The sequence below is a fragment of the Hippoglossus stenolepis genome, chromosome 10 (genome assembly GCF_022539355.2).
Source record: "Hippoglossus stenolepis isolate QCI-W04-F060 chromosome 10, HSTE1.2, whole genome shotgun sequence".
Taxonomy (NCBI): Eukaryota; Metazoa; Chordata; class Actinopteri; order Pleuronectiformes; family Pleuronectidae; genus Hippoglossus; species Hippoglossus stenolepis.
In genome coordinates, this window is record NC_061492.1 from 21,570,295 (window position 1) to 21,593,233 (window position 22,939).

Below are 22,939 nucleotides of genomic sequence, written 5' to 3' on the forward strand. Positions count from 1 at the left end.
TGCATTATGCATGTCAAGCTCAACATTAAACATTTTTTAAAGCATTATGAAAAAATGTATATTATTCATAGAAATGTCATTATTTCATATTACCGTTATATCTTTTCATAACCCTTTGATACACAACATCGGTCAAAGGTGAACAGACTCCGTTTTTATTTTCTAAATCTTTGCAGTAAATTAATTTCCTCTTTCAGTATTCCAGCTATTCCTCAATAATTTGTTTTTGATCATCACAAATCCTTATTACATTTTTTCCTTTCTTACTTTTTGCATAAAAATCCTTTTTGATCACTACCCTTCTAATGCACAACATGGGTCAAAATTTACCCATATTCATTTCCTGTGTAATTTCATGCATGGGTGAGTGTTTCTTTGCTATATCTTTGAAATAAATGTATTTTATTATTTAATATTCCAGATATTCATTAAATAGCTTGTTTTTGATTACCAGAAATCATTACAAAACCTGCACTGTATCTTTCCAGCATGTGGATCCATTGAGGTTTTTAATAAAACTCATTTACATGTAGCATGACAATTCTCTGCTACGTCTACTCATTAACTCCAATATATTTTTTTCTTTGTCCTTTAACGTGAAACCTTTTATATTAACCTTCGTAAATGGAAGCTATAAGGAACTAAATTGAGTCGTCCCTTTTCTGAGCCTCGGCTGTTAACTCCTGATTTCATGGTCAGGTCAAGGTAAGGCTGATGTCGCTGACATAATGTGCCGACCTTTTACACATGACCTACCACGGCAATCTTTGGCCTTTACACCTCGCTGGGTTTATTGAACAATTCACAGCCGTTGTCGATGATGATAGTGAAACTCACGGCGAGCACTAATGTCGACGTCCATAAAACCGCCACAGAGTGGAAGTGTGCTCTAGTTCACATGAAGAGGAGATAATTGAGGGTTCTGATGATTGCGAGCCATTGTGAGATCATAGAAAACATGAATTCCCCAATTATGAGATGAACAGATCTATTGTTTTGCTGAAGAAAATAATGATGGTTAAAAAGGCTATTAAAAATATGTGAGCCTTGAACAGAGAAAGTAAGTTAGAGGGATGGAAATAGCTTTTTAATGAAGTTGTACTTGATTTGACATGATAATTGCATGTTTTATTGTTTTTTGATTAATAGGACCTCTTTAATAAGGTGCCAGCATTTTCCTTCTATTGTGGAGCAGCCCCCTCGTCGTAGCTCGCAGGTCTGTGAGGTTTGAGAGGCATGAATGGCTCTCCTTTGTCCCACTGCAGAGTGAAGCAACCTGATTTTTATTTTAGAAAAGATTAACAGATAATTAAACATGTGGCAAAATGTATTTATTTTAGTTATTTTCTGTTCCTTCAGGGATGAACGCTCATCTTCACCCCTGTGAAAGTCCACATGACCCACTGCTCTTAATGGTGTTTAAAAGCCTTTATCCACACCTACTGCGATAAATACCCTGAACTGTAATATATACATAATTGTTGTATCATTTTGTCAGGTTTAAAGTATATGAAAAATGTTAAAACTTGGAAAATCCGCTAATGGAATTTAAATTCACAAAAAGGATGTGATCTGAGTTTGTAGTTTTCCAGACTTTTAATCTCTCACATGCTTATGAGAGAGTCAAATACAGGGTGGCTGTGTTATAAGGCCAACACAGGATGTAATCATAGCAATTACAAAAAGATAAACAATTATACTATATCATTATACATTTTTTTAGTAATGCAAGCATTACATGCGTATAGATAGATAGATAGATAGATAGATAGATGGATAGATAGAGCATCATTCACTATGATTGCATGAACACCAAAAACCTTTCCTGAATAAGTCATTATTTTATTTATTTATAAACCACTAACATCTTGCTTTTGTCTGAAATGAGAATGGATTCAATCGGCATTCACTCCTTGGTCATAGAAACTCTACAGTAGACACAGGTTAGTTACGTCTTCAATCAGTAGTGTTTGAAACATGACGCCCGCATGAACACAATAATATTAATTTCTGCTTTACTATGGCAGTGTAGACGCTGACTCTGCACCTTTTTGGCCGCAACATGATGCCGTGCATTGAACCTCCAAGCGATCTGAAATCGTTGCCACTGAGTTCGACCGGGGGAGTGAACCAAAAGATAACAGAAAACTCCTTTAATGGCAACAGGAGAGGAGACAATTGCCTTTCTTAGTGGGTTTATGTATATTCACTAACTCAGGGCATGTATTGGCAACTGCTCTGAAAATATGACCTTATTCAGGTTAAGAAAAATGCTGTTTATATGACAGTGTCGTACTCAGACTATTGTCTTAATCAGGTTGTTATCTGAACATTGGTGTCAATGTAAACATCTCTATGGTGAGTGAGCTGCTATACAAAGATTGTGAAAGTTGACAGTGTCACTAAAAGATAAACCAATCAAGCTAAATCAATAGAATACTGAAGCACTGTTTGTCATGCTGTAAGAATAGAATCAGGTTCCTCCACAACAGGCCTGCAGACATCACGGCTCCAAAATACTGTGTGTTTGTGCAGAATCTCAGAGTCTTTCTCAGGACACAAACTCTCCTCTGACATTTACTAAGTTACATGAGAACTCGCACGCAAAAACCCCATCCGCCCTCCATCCTCCAGCCCTCGTCTGCTCCGCCTGTTGTTGTGTTTTATTCCTTTTTCCGCTGTGTTCTTTCAGCAGTTGTTTTCCACTCCAGCACACCCATCGAGCTACAGGCGCTGGTGGCCATTTGCCAAAAAAAATACACATCAAGCAAATTGTGTGGCAAGCTTTTTTTTATGAGGCTACACACGGTGGGGTTGGGGATGAATCCAGTCTTTAAAAAAAAAAGCCACCCACCCTCACACACACACACACACACACACACACACACACACACACACACACACACACACACACACACACACACACACACACACCCAATGGTCCCTGCAGGTAAAACACCTAGCTCAGCTGTGCTTAAGGCGTGAAAGAACCTCTGCCTTTATCATGCTGCAATGTTCCAATTCTGATTTTATAGCACCATAAACATATCGCGGGCCTAATGTAAGAGTGTTATGGTTATAAGTAGTCTATGGGGTTTTAAACGCGGCTAAGTCGTACAGCGGGAACTACCACAGCAGCGAGGAGGAGGAATGGGGAAGCAAAGAGATGGGAGGAAAAATGGAAAATGAGATTGAAAGGAAGGCAAGAAAAGGAAGGGAGTATTAAGTGAGTATAGATGAGTGAATAAAAGATGGTGGAGCGTGAGAACGCACGGGAGGAGCCAACCACAGCATTAAGAATAGATGTAGATGAGTCAACTAAACTGGAGGAATGGAGCTGAGGTGGGCAGATGGAGCTCTACACCCGGCTGCAGATAGTGCTGAGAAGTCTTCCCCGCATCTGGGACAGCTCCTCGCCGCTCGGCACTTTGACATCTACTCTGCGGTGCGCGTGTTTGCACTGAGCTCAGCAGTAACGAGATCTCGCCGAGCGTCGAGCATCCTCGCTTTTTTTTACCAGAACCCCTGCTAGTCCCTTTCATTCCTTAGAAAACCTCAGACTTACCCTCCCAGCTCCTAATTAAAACTTTTTTTATGATTAATTGCATGTTTGCTTTACCACAATGGCCAGCATAATACCCAAATCCTTCTCAGCTCCACATTCAGCAGTACATAGATGGCGATGTAGACACTGACTGGGTTTTATATGAATGAAAGCAGGTCTGCCCTTCATAATGTTCACTTGACATTGTAAATAACTTCAAATTAAATCCGGCATTACATTGAGGGAGTCTAATGTGACCTGATAAGGGCCAAACAAACAGCGCTGATGTCTCTGTGCTCTGTTTTCATAATTAAGAGAGTTCTCACAGGGAATATTTCAACATAAAAGAGCTTCTCTTTTTTTTTTCCTCCTAAGCTATTTCAGTGTGCGAGGATGATTATGAGCAAAGCAAATCTAAGGGTGGGGGATAATTAAAGTTTTTAAATAATTATGCAAAACTCTGGCATTTCAGTGAGCTGGCAATGTGTGTTACCGGAAACTATAATATTGTGACTGTAAACTGTTTACTGGTGGAAAAATTACCCTGATCAGTGTTTCCCAAAGAATTTATTCTATGGTGGTAGCGGGGGTTCGACTGCTCGCATTCAAATGTTGCTGTGACAGATACACAGACTAAAGTGTAAGAGACAAATTTTCACATAAGAGAGAGAATTTTATTCCATGCTCCTTGGGGATATGTACACAACTGCAGCTGAAACTATGAGGTCGGACTGTCTTCGTGTACGGTAAAAACATTTATGGACAGTAGCAAGCACGCCGCAAATAGCGCTGCCCACAGCTGCACAATGCAGCAATGCCCAAAACACCAAGTGTTATGTTATTATTACAAGTGTAAAAACATTAATTCATTATTAAACCAGCAGGAATATGGCTGGCCGTCACAGTCTAGATAAATAATGGGAGACACTGATCTTCTAGGTAAGTTATTACCACCAGTGGGAGCTGTTCTTTTTCTTTATCAGTGCAAAACTTTCCCCCCCGAGTCTAACTTTGTGTGAACTTTAAACATGGTTGAATGAATACAAATGTACGGGGGGGGGGTTGTTAGCAAAGCCCCACCCGCCCTGAGCCCACTACCCCTGGTCCGCTTCGGACTACGAGCTGTGTGGATGCTTGTTAACCATTAGCTCCGGCATCAGGGGCATTATGCATGGTAACACAGAGAGAAGAAGCTAGCTGTGTGCAAGTGCAATGTTTTCTGTCTGCCTCAGAGACTCAGACCTATTAGCATGGCGTTGTGCCATCTGCTGTGTAAGCCACATTAGCTTTAAGGTCAGCAGTAATGGAGCAGAAGTTGAGCTACCATTAATCCTCTTCACTTTGTGCTCAGAAACCAGTTATTCTTTCACTGGTTTGATTGCATTGGTGTGCTTTACAGAGGGCTGTGCTGTCATGTGCGAGCGTTTGCTTGATCGCTGATGAAATGAACATGAAAAATGAAATGAAAATGTCATGTCGCTCTTTAGCGTATGCATTATGTAAAAGCTAAAGGAAGCAGGTGGGAGCGTGGGGATAACAGATGTTAAGTGCAGTGTAAAGAAACTTTTTTTTTTTTGTCTTAAACTCAATATGGCTTTTTCGTGCTATTTTGATGCAGTATCTGACTAAGTTTTCCATGATGCAGGCTATTTGATTTAGATTTGCATTTGTATGGGAGCCTTTTGCCAGAAGCACTGAATACCATTTTCTGAAATAATTGGACAACCTACTTTTGGATATCTGTGACCCACATTCTGGTCCCTTCACTGTTTGAGCAAAACTGCAGAGGAGTGTTTTTCCATTCAAACACCTCGAACAAGAGTGGGTAGAAATAATGCGCTACTTATATTACTGAATTTACTTTACTCCTTTAGTTTCACAGATACATTTAAGGGACGCAAACAGCCTTCTGATCAGGGTGTTCTGGCGCTCTCAATCAAATCACATGATCCTCATCAGCAGGTTGAGTTTCCTTTGTTGTTGTGGATTAAAAGCAAAAGCTGTTTCACCGTGAGGTCATTTTTTTGAGTGGAGCTTTTTTTTCACATTATATGATCTTCAACAGCAGATAGAATTAGGAATAATAGAAATTTCCTCTAATTTTGGTTAGAATACACAAGATTTGAATAAAACATACGTGTCAGATACGAAATGATGACACATTTTGTGATATTGGCAGGGTTTTTTTGGTTTCCTCTTTGTGGAATAGTTTTTAATTTTGAGAAATATGCTTATTTGCTCTGTAGTGATTTAGATTAGAAGATCAATACCACTCTTACGTCTCTATGGATAATATTATGCCTCAGTCAGCTTTTAGGTGAGCTTAGCTTTGCAAAAAGGCAATACCAGGTGACACTTAGCATGGCTCTGTGCAAAGGATGACAAATTCACATAGCAGCACTTCCAAAACTCAATCGTTAATGTTAAATTTGTATTCTGGGAAGTTACTCGACTCAACCAAGAAATCGTCCAGTATAGAGCCCACTGTAAAATGTTGTTTTTACTCGTCTGTGTTTAATAACCTTTAGAGGTTGTGCGCTTGCAACACTTGTCCTAGCAGGCACTTTCTATTGGGAAATGTCTGTCTTGCTTAGGCCTACACATGAGGTGTCTCAAGATTTTGGAAAATACAATTGTATTGGGCACCATAAAAGATCACTTAACATGAATTATTTACATTTATTGGACCACAAACATTATATTAGTTCACTGTTTGTCATTTATTCCTCCAATTTCACTCTTTGCTGTGTTTTTATCCAGAATTGAGTTGCAAATAGGGGAAATTGCACTACTTTATATTTTCTATGCAGACTGAAAAGTATTTTAAATGTATAATTATTGTAACCATAATATCTACCATTATTCTAATATCTATGATTATTATGTAAGGGTCACCAAACGTTCAAAAGCCGACAACTTCCACTCCACTTAGGAAATGTTTAAAAAAAATAAACATTCCCCTGCATTTTTAGCCTAGAGCAGTGAAATCCATTTAAATTGAAAGTTGTTCACCCAGTGTTACACATGGTCAGACTGGGCTCTGCTATGTGGAAGCCACTGACTGAAGACTACGGCTGAGTTATTAGTAGCTCTGGCCCCTTATCGCAGCGCTCCAGGTCGACCTGGAAGCTCTGGTCTTGTGTGTTGAATCATTGCCACGATTGCCTTTTTTTCCTTCCTGGAAAAATGCACATTTGTGGCCTGTAGCCTTTGTCCAATATTTAATCAAGTGCAATGGCCTGAATAGAACAATCTGGTATCATAGTTCACTGTTCTGTGCATGCAGGCGATCATTTGTCCTGAGACAAAAAGCTGAGAGCGACTAATGGAGATCACACTGGCCTCCTGGCTTTGTCCTGGCTGGAGTGAGGGGAGCAGATTAACACACGCACAATCACACGTGCACGCAACACATCCGTGCACATGCACACCCAATGCGAGGTCGGGTTTTAGCAGCTTGTAGTGCTGTATCGGTGATGACTGTGGGCAGGAGGCCAGACACAGTGACAGCCACTGGGAAGAGGAGGCTGACATGGGAGGAGACGATTACTGTAATGGAACTCGCACTCGCACATACACACACACACACAAACACACACTCACACACTCAGTATGTACTGCAGACACATGTAGACATAAGCACACAAATGCAAACTCATAGAGGACCATGCACACAGACAATGAAACCCAGAGACACACACACACACACACAGGCGCCCTGGGCTGAGGGTTTGGCAGAGTGGAGTAGATAGATTAGTGTAATAGTCTCAGCCAAGGAAATCATCTGCCCACTGTGGGGCTTCAAATACTGGCAGCAAGATCCAGCTCAGACACAAAGAATTTTGCCACAATGAATGAGTCAGTTTGGATGAGTTCACAGTGCTAACGGCTCACACCGTCAAGAAGCAATCATATGCAAGACCCAAAAAATAAGAACAACGCAGATTTGCATGAAAATGTATTTTGTGTAGTCAGCGTAGAGCGGAACAGAGTCCAACTATGCCACACATTGTCAGTATGATGATTGTTCCATGTGTCTATGAATTATAAATGATGACAGCTTGGCCTTACACATTGACAATGAAAGCTAACCATGCAATAAGAGTTTCATTGGCGGGAGCAGCTACTAACTTGGGTTTCGCTGAGAGACGGTCCAAGTGGGTCCAGGAGGAGGCAGCGAGTTGACGGTTTCTTGGAAGCAGGTTTCGTGTCATCTATTCATGTGGAATCATGGTTAAGCAGTAAACAAGCAAGCACACATAATCAGTTTTGGTTTTTAACTCGCCTTGTTACGGTTTTCAGTATCGTTCACTGTGAACAAAGCTTACTGATCCGTATCCAGATATTGTAAGATTCATCCAGACTAATCACTATACTATCTGTATTCTCACTACAATGGAGCTATAGGATATTCTAAGAAACATAATAGCAAGTATGTTCTTACACTGATGTAAGGAGAGGAAGCTGCAGCAGCGAGTGATAACGTATCACTGTGAAGGGGTTGGAATGCACTGGTTGTTATCTATGGGGGAGTGTTTTGTACGTCCTCAGAAATTAACGCAACGTGTATGCAAGATGCAATACAGACATATTGGAGGAGGAGGCAGCAGGGAGTCGTCAACAGGGTCAATGGGCACGTCATCAGGGGCCCGACAGCTACTAACATGGTGGAGAGTTTTGAAGACAAGCTTTCCCCGACACGTCTGACTAAGGGGTCTGTCATACCACCTTCCTTTTTTTTTTCTTCTCCTGGATAATACAGTAAAGTCTCTGTACTGTATCTGGCTGTCAAGTTAATTGCTGGACATTCACATAAACTCTCTCGTCCTCTTGAGTTCGAGTCACCCACAGGATGGATGACGAGAAAAACTCCCGCCAAACCGATTTAAGCTGGGTGGGCGGGACAAGCAGTCAGACACTTAGATCCGTCTTCTCTGACAGCCTGAAAAAAAATTGATTTTCTATTTCTTCCTTTTCTATTTTTCCATCAAACCATTCAAAAATGGAAACTTGGAAGAACTGCTTCAAAATCTTATTTTACATTGTTCTAACAAAAGAAAATTGGAAAATTTAATTCAGTTTTCCAATTTAAATTTTTTAATTTTGAACTTTAATCTAGTAAGTGTTACAGGGAGTTCTGAAATATTTCCTATAACAATCCTCCAATTATATTGTAGAATTTGGCAATTTTTTACTGAATAGAATTGCTCCGTTTGGGATTGAGATCATTGTCTCACTTTTTAAGATAAATACAACATTTATAACACCCACCGGCGTTTCACATTAGAATCCATTACAAATTTTAAAAATCTCATTTTGTCTATCGTTAATAAAGTTATTTTGATGGACTGACCCCCGGTGAGGCACAGCATTTCCCCTGCTACATTTATCTTGTAGTTCACGTTGAAAACAGTTTAGTGCTTGGTCATTTTTTGCATTCATTAACTCAGTAATTGGCTTTACACGATGAAAGTGAAGCATTATGCAGATTCTGTGGGGATTTCGTACCCATCACCACAGAGACCAGCTAACATTAGGGGAGCAGAGCACTGAATGTTTCTGCCATATGGTCTCATATGTCATATTTCAGTGGAGCAACAGCCTGAAAATAACTCACCCTCTGACCATTTATCCAACCGAGGATCTGGTTTTGAATCGGAGGTTGTTGATTGATCAGATGATGTCAGTGAGATAGGAGCTGTCGGGCTGTGCAGCCACAAGAGGCTTTCTGGGTAATGGAGAGATTTGATTGTCACAGGTCTGACTGCAGCGCTTATTTGCTAAGGCTTGGAACCAGAGGTCTTCAGGGTGGTTTTTACATTTCGATAACCGTTTTACTTTTTTTTTTGAGATAATAAGGAATCATCAAATCTGCTTTGTTTTTGATATTTACAGCTCTTCATTATACAATATTTTCAACCTTAGTAGATTGTTAGGTTCTTATGTATTGTATGTTTCAGCAGGGATTTACTTCATGTCCCTTCCAATTAGTTTTATTCTCTGTTGGAAGATGACATTTTACAGTTCATAGTAATCAAGGTGGTTTATATTATATTGATATTTAGCATTATTGTTTCCTATTGAGACTACAGGCAATTGAACAAAAAATAAAATGCAAAGTCCTAACAAGGACAGCTGAGTAAATCTGTGTAATGTCCCTTTTAAGCATGATTTTGGTATTTTGGTGTTTGTGCGTAAATGCCTCATCTGCCTTGTGTGTGCATCTAGTGGTTAAGGTCTTGCTCCCAAAATGTCCAAATCATGAGCGAATCAAGAGGTAGCGTTGTTTAACTTCAAGAAATGTCCCCACTAACCAATGAATATTCATGCACTTATATAAATGCACATCTCAGACACATGCAGTATTAATGCATCAGTGAACAATGGTCTCTGTTGGAGAACATAATGGAGAGCAGGAGTTATAAAACAAACACAAAGATATGAATGCTTTACTAGTTGGTGTGACACACGACCACACACACAATCGTGAACACAAATGAGGCCAAAGGCCACGGCAATAATGTGGAAATTAATCTCTGTCTGTGTATGTATGTGTAGCTGCTTGTATGTGAGCTTGTAATTACTGGTGACATTCACCCCTATCATTAACCTGCACACTCCGATGTCACTGTGCGTGTGTGTGTAAATGTGTGTGTGTGTGTGTGTGTGTGTGTAGCCAAGGTTTACCACCATACTGATGAAAGCATAAAGAGCAGCATAGGGGTGAACTCTCATGGTCACCCAGTGTTCGCGTGGCCCTCTTAGTATTCATGATGTCATATAGATGCTCACACACACACTCTCCTGCGGCCTTGTGCCACTGAGGACACACTGATGACCTACAGCTAAATCCATCCCCTCGCTCTTAATACTAACCATTAAACCTCAACATGTCTCAACTCAAACCCTAAACCTGAGGCTTAACCTAGGCACAAATAGCCCTCTGCTCCTCGAGAGGCCGCGCGCTGTGAACCAACCGCCCTCAGTGGTTCTAATGAGGAACTCCATTAGCATTTTAAAGAGGAAATCCAGGAAAGCTGACAAGCAGTTTTGGGGAGGCTGAAGGACAAATGTGCAAATCCTTTAATCAATGTGACAAGTGTCCAGTGAAGAATAACCTACATTAGCTCCGGGTGAAACTTTGTGCTTGGCCAAATTAATTTAAGGATTTCCCTTTGCGTGTTTTGCTGTGGATTCTGACACCAAAAGAGGATGTTATAAAGCAGAGTGTTACTTGGTTGGAGCACAGTTTGCACGCTGAGCAGGAAGGGGCCAGCGCAGTGATAAATCATGTAATTGGACTCGTGTCCTGCTGATGACTTTTGGGGTTTCAGTTTCTGAGGGCTCAGCAGCCATCAATACACAGTAGAGCTGAGTGCGTTGATTCTTTATCAATTTAATTTAATACCTCATTGTTAAGTATTGTTTCTTTTGTTTTGTTTTTTCTAAATTCCTCTCTTTAAAAAATATATATATTTTGTTGTCCTTTTTCCTCAGGGCAAATTGTTTATTTAGGTTGTGCAGAAGGAACAGGAAACAAATCATACAACATATCTGCTGTGACCACATATCATCTTTTATCCTGTCAGTGCCCCCAAATGACAATAATCGGGAGAGACAGGGTTGAAGAGATCTGTTTAAAGTGGCTATAATAAAATAATAAATATTACCTTCAACTCCACAGAGCACTTCACTATCTGTTAGCTCATTGTTTTGGTAATAGGGCTTCAAGCTTTAACGTTTTGGTTCAGTCTCTGTTCTCCTCACTGTTGTTTCCAGTCGCAAACCCACTGTAGGCTAACTGTTCAGCCACAAACAGCAAACAAACACAATTAGCATCTAGCAACAACTAGATGATTGACATTGTGCGACATTTAGCAGCTATAGAGGCAGGTATTTCCCTCAGGAGTAGGTGGAGACTAAAGCAGAGCTCAAAGACAGTGAACATTGATGTTTAAATAGTCAAACGTTTGCTAAAAGATTCACCACACTGATATCTACAGTACATAACATTAACTGAAAAGGTTGTACTATGTCGTGTTGAGTTTTTTATGCTGGTGATTGTTGTTGTAAATTTAATATTTGAACCAAGGGCAACTTAAAAGAATGAGCAAGAAGTTATTTGAGGACATTTAGGGATATCACATGGGCTGTAAGACAGATTTTAGTTTCTTAGGATGTTAAGTCCAGCTATGGAAATTTCCAGAATTGTAATATTTGATGTCAGGCCATATAAATTAATATTTCCAACATTATAAGTCTAGACAAAAATCCTAACTGTGTCTCCCTTCCCCCTTTTGTATTCCACAGAATGATCCCCCCATCGAGCAAGAACTTCCTGGTCAACAACCTGGCAGCAGGGACCCAGTACGACCTCTGCGTGCTGGCCATCTACGATGACATCATCACCTCCCTGACGGCAACACGAGTGGTCGGCTGTGTGCAGTTCAGCACTGAGACGGAGTACATGAGGTGTCATTTCATGCAGTCGCAGTTCCTCGGCGGGACCATGATCATCATCATAGGAGGGATAATAGTGGCCTCGGTGCTCGTTTTCATCATCATCCTGATGATACGGTACAAGGTGGGTCGCCCTCTGTCGCTCATAATCCTCCCTGGCCACAAATGAGAGAGAACGAGAGGAGGCAGCTTTTCATTATGTGAGCCAGTTGGCGTTGCTGTACTGCTGTTAACACAAGCCATTCATGGTGTTCACTACCAAGATACAACACAGCAGCCAACAAATTCCATTGATTCTCTATCGTTCTCATGAAAGTTTTCATTTGCCCCTGTTTGTTTACTTTTCATGGTGAAAAATGGCAACAATCAGACACTTCTATATGCTGTCAATGATTGATTTACTAAACAAACAATTACATCACAGAACAGAAGCTAATTCCAACCAATAACATGTCATAATACTGACGCAACACATTAATCCAGATCCCTGGCTGCACATTTTGCTCTGCAGGATTTACAGGGATTTGGAAGAAGTTCATTTTGGTATCATTTTTTTTGTTTAAATCGATTTTCCGTTTGCAACTCATGTAATTCTTAGTCATGTTTTCAGTTTTTCAGTTGAGTCATGATGTAAAACTAATTTGTTTTCATACTTTTTACCATTTTACCCAGTCACAAGTGAAGGGGTTGACCCATGGGGTTTTATTAGGGCTGATACTAATTATTAGTCTTCAAAGAGACTGACAACCAATATGTGGGACCAACATACAATTGCGGTACAAATACAAATCTTGATGTTAAAATAAAAAATAAGATAGTCCAATATAAAACAACTGCCACATCAATGTCTATGGACACCATGGAGTCAGGTAGTTTCTATTATTGTGTCCTACTTATACCAGTGAAGGTCATCTAAATAACTCAGCTCTCCAGCACCACAAGCTGCGTCCTACAAAATGATCATGTAGTTCAACAACTGTTTGTTGACATTGAAACCTGTGTGAGGAAGAATTTAATGAATTATTGGACTTCATCAGTTTTAGCTTGGCGTATCTGATACACTGCCAAAAAAGGTGTAGTCAAAGTACATGTTAACTGACATACTTCGTACTTTAAGCTGATTGCACTTTTTGCACACACAATTTTATTCTCTAATCACGTATAAATATTGACTTTAGCTTCGCAGTTAGCGATGCTTCTCTCTCAGTCTGTCAGAATTCTCCTCCTCAGTATCTTGGATCAACAAATGAAATTGTTGTTAAGATTGAGTTGTGTTTGGAACTTCATCGTAGAGGAATGTGATGTTTACTGAAACTTTGCCATTATCTGCTGCATCACCGTCGACACAGCTCAGCTCACTCCCCAGAGCTGCTCCAGTTTATTTCCTATATGCCCATCTGTGTATGTTCACAGTATTCGTCGGTGTTGATAGGGTATTATTACTAACATGTAACCAATCAGATGGGACGGAAATTGCTGCTGACCACAGAGTGGTGACTTTGGACAGGGAGACATCAGAGCCAAAGTAGCATATTATTTAATGAATATGTTTTAATATTGGTGTGATTATCATACCAAGTAAATACACTGTGCAATATTAATGTTGTTCATAATATTTATTATAGTTATCTAAATCACTTTACTATGTTATGCTCTTCGCACCATGTTGTATTGACTGTACTTCTATTGCTTATAATAATATTTGTATTGTATAGTTGCTTATTCTTTTCCATTTGTATATTTCCTTTGTAAATCTATTTAACAGGCACATTTTGATTCTAGAATGACACTCGTTATTTAGTTGTGCTTGCGCAATGACGATAAAATTCTCGAATTTTTCATCTTAACTACTACATAAAAATGCTGAATATGCAAACATTTCAGTCTGGAAAGGATGATAACCTCCCTTTTCCCTTCTGTTCTTTCCTCAGGTGTGTAACCCTGGCGAGGGTGGAAAAGGTGTTTCTATGTCTATGACCAACGTCCACTCACAGACCAACGGGCAGCAGTCGCAGGGATGCACTGTGACTCCCAGCGTCTCTAAACACGGCTCAATCGGATTAGACGACCTCTCTGGAGGCACAAAGAAAAGGAGCGGAGCAGCAGGAGAAGGAGTCGGAGGCAAAGATACAGTGACTCAGTTGTCCGACTCCTCCCTGCCTGACTGCTCCACGGCCACGTCAGTTCTCAGCCAGCCTTGGGCGGCCAGAAGCCCGACTGCAGGAGTTGAGGAACGGGAGAAAGCAGGTGAAGATCGAGCTCAAGCTAGCGCCTTGACGCCAACCGGCACCACTGGTTCTCTGCCCAAGCCAAAGCGGAAGCCCGCTCCGAGTAAGCCGGTCTCGGTTTGCTCGAATACCTCGGCTGTCCCTGAAAATCTTGCCTCCCCTCGACCTGCCTCCTCCTCCTCCTCCTCCACTGCTTGCTCTGTGCTCCTCCCTCCCTCCCTCGGTCTGGAGAACCTCAACACCAACCGCAACAACTCCACCTCCCTCAACCAAACCCCACCTCCCTTTGCCCCTACCCCTTTCTCCAGCTCTCTCAACACGCCGAGCCCCGTCCCTTCAATAAGATTCAGAGAGACACCCATTCTGCGTCGGGCTCCACGCGCCTCCTCCACCACCACCACAACTTCCTCCTCCGCCAAGTACCAGACTCTCCCTGTTGAGGAGGGAGGGAGGAGCAGGGCAAGGAGGAGGAATTCTCTCAGTGAAGGAGGCTCAAAGACTCGATCTAACCCTAACTCCCATCAGGGAGGAGCAGCACCCAAGTTGGGCCGCATAGTGCGTAACAAAAGGAGCCAATCAATGAGCGGGATGCTGCTCCTTAAAGATGGGGATGGAGACTCGGACAAAGGGCGGTGTGATTCAGACTGGATCTTAGAAAGCACAGTTTGAACGGGAACACGATGGAACATGAAATAAACTTTGGTTTACCCATTATTGTTTTGTATGAGTGTGTGTGTGTGTGTGTGTGTGTGTGTGTGTGTGTGGGCGTGGGCGTGTCTGTGTGTGTGTTCGTTTGGATTTGTTAATAGACGTGTGAGTGAAGTTAAGGTGTGTGTGTGTCAGACACGTTTTTGCCGTTTAGAATGTGTGTTTTTGGTGTGTGTTCATGTTAGTTACGGCTGGATGAGTGTCTTCTGCGTCCAAACTGTTGGGCATTTTTCAACCTGTTTTTTTAATTATAATTTTTCATACTCTTCACGACTGTTTGTATGCAGTTTACAGTTGTTGTTTTTTTCACTCTGAGACAGTTTCCTAACTGTTTCGCAGTCGGTCATCCAGCGAGTGGATCACTTGCCTTGTCTCGTAGCGTCCTCGAGTCGTCTCATCGGTTCCACTTTATAGCACAAAAAGAAAACTAGACAATGGGCTCGCCACGTCTTACCCAGATTCACACTCACCTTATCTGAAAATACCACGAAAAGGGAATATTACAGGAAAGAAAAAGAAAAAAGCAACAAAGGATAAATAACACAATACAAGAACTGAGCAGCGCACCTATCTCAATGTTCACGCGGCCACAGGAAGTGTGCGTCCACGCGGTGGCAAGAGAATAGCAGTCGGTGCCTTCTTTTGCACTAACAGACCCTCTGACACATGATACAACCGGATCTATGACTCCACCAAGGCTCCATGAAGAAGGGATCGAGGAAAGAGGGGGACAAACAAAGGAATAGAGTGATTTCACACATAGCCTTTCTTACCCACTGAGGAGTACGGACGTTTTATTGACTTACGGTGAGACACAAACTGGGACAACAAGTATCAGACGGACAAAGACTTTAAACGGACCTCTTATGAAATTGATATTTTTTAAAGCGAAGAATTACAAAAAAAGAACATAAAAACCTTGCGAGCTTTTCACAGACTGTGGTTTACTACGCCCTGGGTTGGTCACGAGCTCCTGGAAAGCTTCTGTACAGAAAAAGGCAACATGTACTGTGTTGTTATGTTGTGTAAAATAAAAAGGGATAAAATGAAAACTGGAAATGGGACATGTGGTTTTTTATCGTGTCGTAGTTGCAGCATTCTTCCTGAAACTGTAAAAGTGACCTGTGTTTAACAGAGTTCTGTTTCTTCGCACCGATTTTTCTAGTCTGTGTTTTTCATAAGGTTCATCAGATTTTGCGTTATTGCTGATCACGTTTGTGTCGCAAATATAACTGATTTATTACCATGATTTACTTCACTGGTAAACGTTAACTTAATTTTTTCATACATAACATGTCGACTATTTTAGTTTACATCTTTTCAAAAGGAAAGTTCTGTAATTCAGCTTAAAATAAAGCATTGCAGCAGCAGAACAAACGACAAATTGCCAAGCAGGAACTGATTCTATGAATGTAGTTGCCAGGTCAGAGATCAGTACCTACTACCCCCTTGAATGTCTGTGTCAGTCCAATATGGTGAGATAAAAATAATCAAATCATCAAAATGATGTGGTGGCTATTGAGCTGCAGTCCGACCCAGTTGCCTACTGCTGCTGAAGTTTATCCGAGGAGGTAGAAGAAGACACACAACTTGGTCCACAAACTGCAAGTTAGCACGGTGCCCCGCCCCACTGACTTCTACAGAACACTAATCGCCTGTTTATTCAAATGTTAATATTGAAGTATTGCATGTTCACATCGCACCAAACTCGATTTTATTTGAGTTTCACTCTACAATATTGTAATCACTGGCGGACTGAAACAATAATACAGGCCGGGAATTGGACTCCATCCCAGGCCACTGCCACCCTCTTCACTTAAACCACCAGACCACTAATCCTGTGGGCTAAACCTATTTGTTGATGTAACAGGTACCAGACTAGTTATGAATTTGGCTTCTATGTTCATCTAGGAGGAAATTTATCCTGATCACAAAATACCCCCAAAAATGTGACTGACGAACAAGTAATCTGTGCTAGCCTGCTATTCAAATTCACCTGATGCCTATTTTTATATGCTTAAGACAACAGACAATAACATTGATATTGTAGTTTAGGGTGCACTAAGACCTAACATACATCACAGTCCATAAAACTGACAATCTGAATTCCTGGTCAATTTTGGGACTAGAAAAATATTGTATCTCCATCTCTAAATGAGATGTGTTATCTTGTCATATTCTAAGATTTTGCTTTATTGCTTTTTTAAAACTGAAAATGCTATTTTTCAAATCATTTTTGGATCCCCATTAGCTTCCACAAAGTGGAACTTATTTAATGATAGCTAGCTAGCCATACTGAGTATGTCGTGTTTTATTAAGTGTTTTTATCTGACCTGCTGCTCCCTTACTGGCGAACATTTCCGTAATTTTTTGCTGCTTCTGCAGCCAAGGCTTTTCTTTTTCTCATCCTCTCTCTCTCTGCTCCACCTTTCCTCTTCTGGTGCTGACTGCGGTCAATTTTGACTGACGTCACTTTCAGAACGCGGCTCACGCTGAGATCTCCGCTGGGTTCAGTGCACGGGCGCACTGGGCTTTCCACTATGTGGTGCGGCAGAGGTTCATGCGGCACCACTGCGCTCTGAACACTAACACTAATTCTAACCCTACAACCAAGTCTTAACCCCCAAACAGACCTTTGAAAAAGTGAGGACCAGACAAAATGTCCTCAATACGTAAGGTCAAGTCAGAATGGTCCTCACAAATATATCTGTACAAGAACACACACACATGAATAAACTGCTTTATTTAGAGCAGATAATCTAATTTCCATTCCTCCCACATTTTCCTGAGTGCAAACACGTTCATTGGAGTGTAACAGCTTTTTAAAAAGTGCTCCCATGAGCCTTCTACAGTGTGTCAATGACTAAGACTCATGGGAGATGTTGTTTTTGAGTGCTGACAAAAATAGTCATTGCATTATCTTTCTCAATATGATGAGGTGTAAATATGAAATGTGCAGCGCAGTAGTACATTTGACTGAAAACCCAGGATCACAGCTAAAAACACAAAGTAAAGACCCCAGGTTACAGAAAGCTGCTGAGTAACTAAAGTGAGACAGAAGAGGAGGCAAGACTTTATCTCACTTTTACTCTCACTCTCTTACACAACACTCAATCTATATAACAAGTGCTGATTCTCACTACTTTTCAATGGAACGTATAGTTGTGAACGTGTGAATGACTAATCCTTAAAAATAACTGTTTTACACTCAGACCAGTATGATATTCAACAGCAACTAAACCAGGAAGTTAGTAGAAGTAGCCACATGAGGTCGTTTTCACACTTGTGGTTCAGTTCAGAGAAGAAAGGCTCCAATAAAGAGGCCAAAGATTCACATTTGAGGATCTGACTGAAGACATCCAGGTAGAAACTGGATTAGAAAGGAGACTGGTATAGTTATTGTGTGGTAGCTTTTTAAAAGCAAATGTATACTTGCGTCCACATGATGATAAGTCTCCGTGTAATTCATTCACGTACGGCTTCATTTAACCCACAGGATGAAAAGAGTAATTCTGTCACATGCACTAGTCTGCTTCACATCTACTAGACATGTGTCAGTAACACTGCTCTCAGATGCACTGGTCCAGCTCACAGTAATAAAATAACCTAGTGTGTGCAGAGTTAATTACCTCACTTTGGAGTGTCATATTATTGAATTTACAATACCCATGGTGTAATAAGCATCTGACTCATGGGTGATGATGTTGGCGGTGACGCGTTTGTTCAGCCTCGGTGTGGAAGAGACTGGGTGGGTCTCACAAGCTTTAAATCCGGACTTCAACCCACCTTTCCGTCTTAAACACATCCAGGAGTAAATACTGTAAAAAGAGTGAGGTGGCTCACATGCACAGCTCATCATAAACACCTTCAGGTCTGTTAACATACATCAGCACCTACAGTAATAAGGCGAGCTGGGGGGCCACAGCCAGGGGGGGGGGAAGTCACTTTCAGTCAACATCAACGCAGGAAATTGATTCACTTTGCAATTAAATTACTGAAAATTGTTTGACATGAAACTGTTCTGACAGGCAACTGCAAATGGATGTTCTCACTTCAATTATTAGGCCTCGCTGTTTTAATAAAGCTGATGGAATTGACTGAGCTCATGGTGAATCATTCCTGACCTTCGTGGGAATATTCAGTATTTATCCTGTGTTCTCAGAAGAACACTTTGGGCAAAACTCTTAGTAAGGAAGTCACGTGTTTTTACCCTGACAAAGTTGTTTAATTAAAGAGAGTGAGATACAAATCCAAACAGCAGCAGGATTAAAGCCAGAATTACCCCCACTATCGTTCTCCTATCACATTCAGCCTGTCTCCTGGGTTTTACATTTCTAAAGCCGATGACGCCAGTAGACATCAGGTGAATGTTTAAAGAGGAACCCGAGTGGCTGGAGAGTCATACGAGAAGACGGGCAGGGAAACAAATGACCTCCCCCATAACTCCCCTTGTTTCATTTACGTAAAAAGGCAGTTGCCTCCGCGGTACAGCTGTTACACAGCCACAGTCCTCCACTTGCCTTAAAAGTGTGTCAGCAACGTCCTGCCTCACACCTCCTTGACTGACCTTCCAATGCCGTTCTTAAACTGTAAATGCTTAATGTTAAGAGGCTTTAGAGGAGAATATCCCTCTCTATCCCCCTCCGTCGTTTGCTCTTCCTTTCTGCCCCCTATCTTTACCCCCCCTCTCTCTCTCTCTCTCTCTCTTTCTCTCTCCATCTTTCCCTCATTTATCTTTTTATATTTTGCGGATTTAGCAGCAGCTTATAAACACTGCGTGAAAGTTTGTTGAACAGGGGAAGAGGCTTAGAATAATAATGTGGGACGGCTATAGGCCCGTACCTGACTCAGGATTTTGTCAGTGGAATTTGATTTGGCCGTTTAACACAAATATTTGAAGATTTGAAGACTGCCTTCCCTCAGCCTTACTATGTGCTTTGAATTAATGTATGTTATGATTTATATACAAAGGAAATTGAACTGAATTGAACTGTCGAGCTCAGTTGAACTTTGACTCTCAAAACTGCTGCACCTGTAGCAAACTGTCAATGTAAACAAACCTGTTGTCACTTTATTCGGTTTAATTTGTTTCTCCAATGTTGGCCTACAAACTGCTTGAAAGCAGTTTAATGTTTGATGACAGTGGAGTCTGTGCTACAAATAGCTGACAGGTGATGCTAATTAACTCGTGGTTAACAACCTAGCTGGCTCAGAAAGCTTTTTCTCTTTCCCCGTTTCTTTATTGAATGAAATGAGCACAGAGAAAAGCTGTTGGCACATGGATAATAACTGTTAACTCACTGGGTACCATAGTTCACCAACTAGGCCTTTGAGTAGACCAAAGGCTACCAAGCCTGTAGCAGGAGCCTTAACACATCCATGTTTCAGGTTCACTTTTTACTTAGAGCATTGAGAGCGATCCAACTCAATAAGTTTTATTGTTGAACGACAGCAAATATGCCTAAATAAATAAATCTGTATTATTGCTGCTCTGTATTGCTGGGTTGTATCGTAGCACTGACTGCATTTTCCCTCTTTCACTATGGCAACCCGAAGTCAATACATCTGCAAACCATCCAAGAATATTCAAGAAACACAGCAACACAGCACAGAGGTAAAAAAATCTTCATCGGTTATCTATCTTATGTATATAACCGATGGTTTCCATCCATCGGTTATATACATATATATATATATACATCTATACATATATATACTGTACATCCTACCCAGTGAGGGTCGCAGGGGGAGTTGGAGCCAATCCCAGCTGACATTGGGAGAGAGTAGAGTAGCAGAGTATCACAGGGCTGCCATTTTCAGACATGTTCCTTACACACATACAGCGGGGGGGGTTCTCTGGCCACAACAACAACAAATGCTCAGCAGGATTCAGGTGAGGGGTGGGGCAGCAGGTAGAGGTAGGAAGTAAAATATGAACTACGCTGCGCTACTATGTTTTTGTTTACAGCACTTTGACACTGGCGTTGGCTCTTATCACCACAAACTCTCTTGACATCTTCGTCTGCGTCTTCTACGTGTATGACGCTGCTTTTTCAACTGGATTTTTGCCTCTGTCGCGTGTTAGAAGCCTCATCAACAGGTCACGTGGAGAAAAAAACGCTTGCACTCTGACATTTGCTTTCACACATACAGTATATCCCCTCCGGAGAAAATGGGGAGGAACTCAGGAGTTCAGTGCATGTCTGAAAGCAGCTTTAGAGAGACAAACAACCATTCACACATTCAAATCTACAGACAATTTAAAGTTTCCAATCAACCTGAGCTGCATGTCTCGGGAGGAAACAGGAGTACCCAGAGAAAACCCAGAGAGACAAAGAAAACCCACGCAGATATGGGTAGAACATGTAAACTCCACACAGAGCCTTCTTGCTGTGAGGTGACAGTGCTAACCACATCACTACCATACCAACCCGGGATCAAATTGAAGGTAAGAAAAAAAAGAACAGTGTGGATTACACAGGACGGATGGAAAGTAAGCAACACAAGGCCAGGGTTACATGTGTGACCTAATCTTTTCATTTGAGCCCAATAATCTTGTAAAAGAGAAGTGCTGGTGTCAGGAAGAGAATCTGAGCAGCATCCCGCATATCCAATCCCCGGGTTGAGACCTAATAGAGGGCTGGGTACGTTGCAGAGGCTGTTGGGAGCTGAGCCCAAGAACAGTAATTTAATGGAATTGGAAAAAAAAGTATTTGTCTACAGTGTGGCTTGTAGCAGTAACCTTAGCCTGGGAAACAAGGACGAACTTGGAAAGCTGTCAAACTGTTAAATGAGATCAGAGGGGTGGATCAGGCCCAGGGTACACACATTTACAGCAGAGTAATCAAGTCTGAAGGAGGGTGACTGTCACTCGAGCCTGCCTGACCATCCCTTTAAAGTGAGCTTCAAAAGCACATTTGTGAGTGTGGGCTTTATGTTCTAAGTCTCATAGTTTCCATGTAATGTACTAATCACAAAATAGATGAATTAGTTGAGGTTCTGAGAAGCTGCTGATTTCCAGGAACTAAGATTAGAGCTCAATTTAAAGCCAAGTTAATAATAATTTTAATGTTCATATATGAATGGGAACGTTACTAGTTACTTAGTGCATGTGTTGTTATGGTTGGTGGTGCAAGTTATAATTTATAGCCAAGACATTATTAAAGTCAACAAAAATGAATTCTGTTTTCTCCCTCTCTCCCTGTGTATGTTATCTATCTGTGTGAGAGAGAGAGAGAGAGAGAGAGTGAGAAGAGAGAGAGAGAGAGAGAGAGAGAGATCCAGGTTGCTGCATATTAAGTTCCACCAACACAGTATCAGATGGTCGTCTCGCTTTCAGCATGCCCCCCCTACCTTCTTATGCCACCCATATGGTTATATGAGCATCTGTGTAGATGTATCTCATCAACATAAAGAAATATAAACACACACACGGGTTTCTTTGTAAAGTTGTGTGGAAACTCACTGACATAACGCATTCTTTTGCCTACCCTGCCCTAAGCTGGTTATTGACCATCTAAGTATATGAGCACGCACACACACACACACACACACACACACACACACACACACACACATCAGAACAGTTAGTGTGTACTTGGGTCAGTACACAACACCATAGTTCCAGGAGGCACATATAATTCAGATTGGGAAACCTACCGCTAAGCCACAGGACATTGTGTGTGTGTGTGTGTGTGTGTGTGTGTGTGTGTGTACGACAGACATTATCTTTTGCTCATGATGCCAGAAGGAATGCTTAATGAGTGTGTCAGCATGTGCCGGACCAACTGTGGTGATGTGTTTGTGTACAGGGAGAAATGAGCGTCAGTGTGTACGAGAGGCAGGAAGCGTGTGTGAATGTGTGCACGTGGAGGGACCAAGTGAAGCAAACATCACCTCAGCATCACCTCAAAGGAAAATAATGAGGTTTATTTTTAAGCGTTTCCCTGTTAAGTAAGTGTCAAGTGAGCAGCATTATTCTCATATTAAGAAAATGGAA

General features: G+C 41.3%; 1 protein-coding gene across 2 annotated transcripts in view; it reads left to right on the forward strand.

Moving 5' to 3' along the window:
* The window catches only part of lrfn5a (leucine rich repeat and fibronectin type III domain containing 5a), a 131,161-nt gene extending 115,169 nt beyond the window's left edge, over positions 1–15,992 (forward strand). For both annotated transcript variants that reach the window (XM_035167136.2, XM_035167137.2), the window contains 2 exons: positions 11,855–12,128; positions 13,936–15,992. In XM_035167136.2, the coding sequence (XP_035023027.2) occupies positions 11,855–12,128; positions 13,936–14,901 (1,240 nt within the window). In that variant the 3' untranslated portion in view covers positions 14,902–15,992. The remainder of the gene's footprint in view (positions 1–11,854; positions 12,129–13,935) is intronic.
* The last annotated feature ends 6,947 nt before the right edge of the window (positions 15,993–22,939 follow it).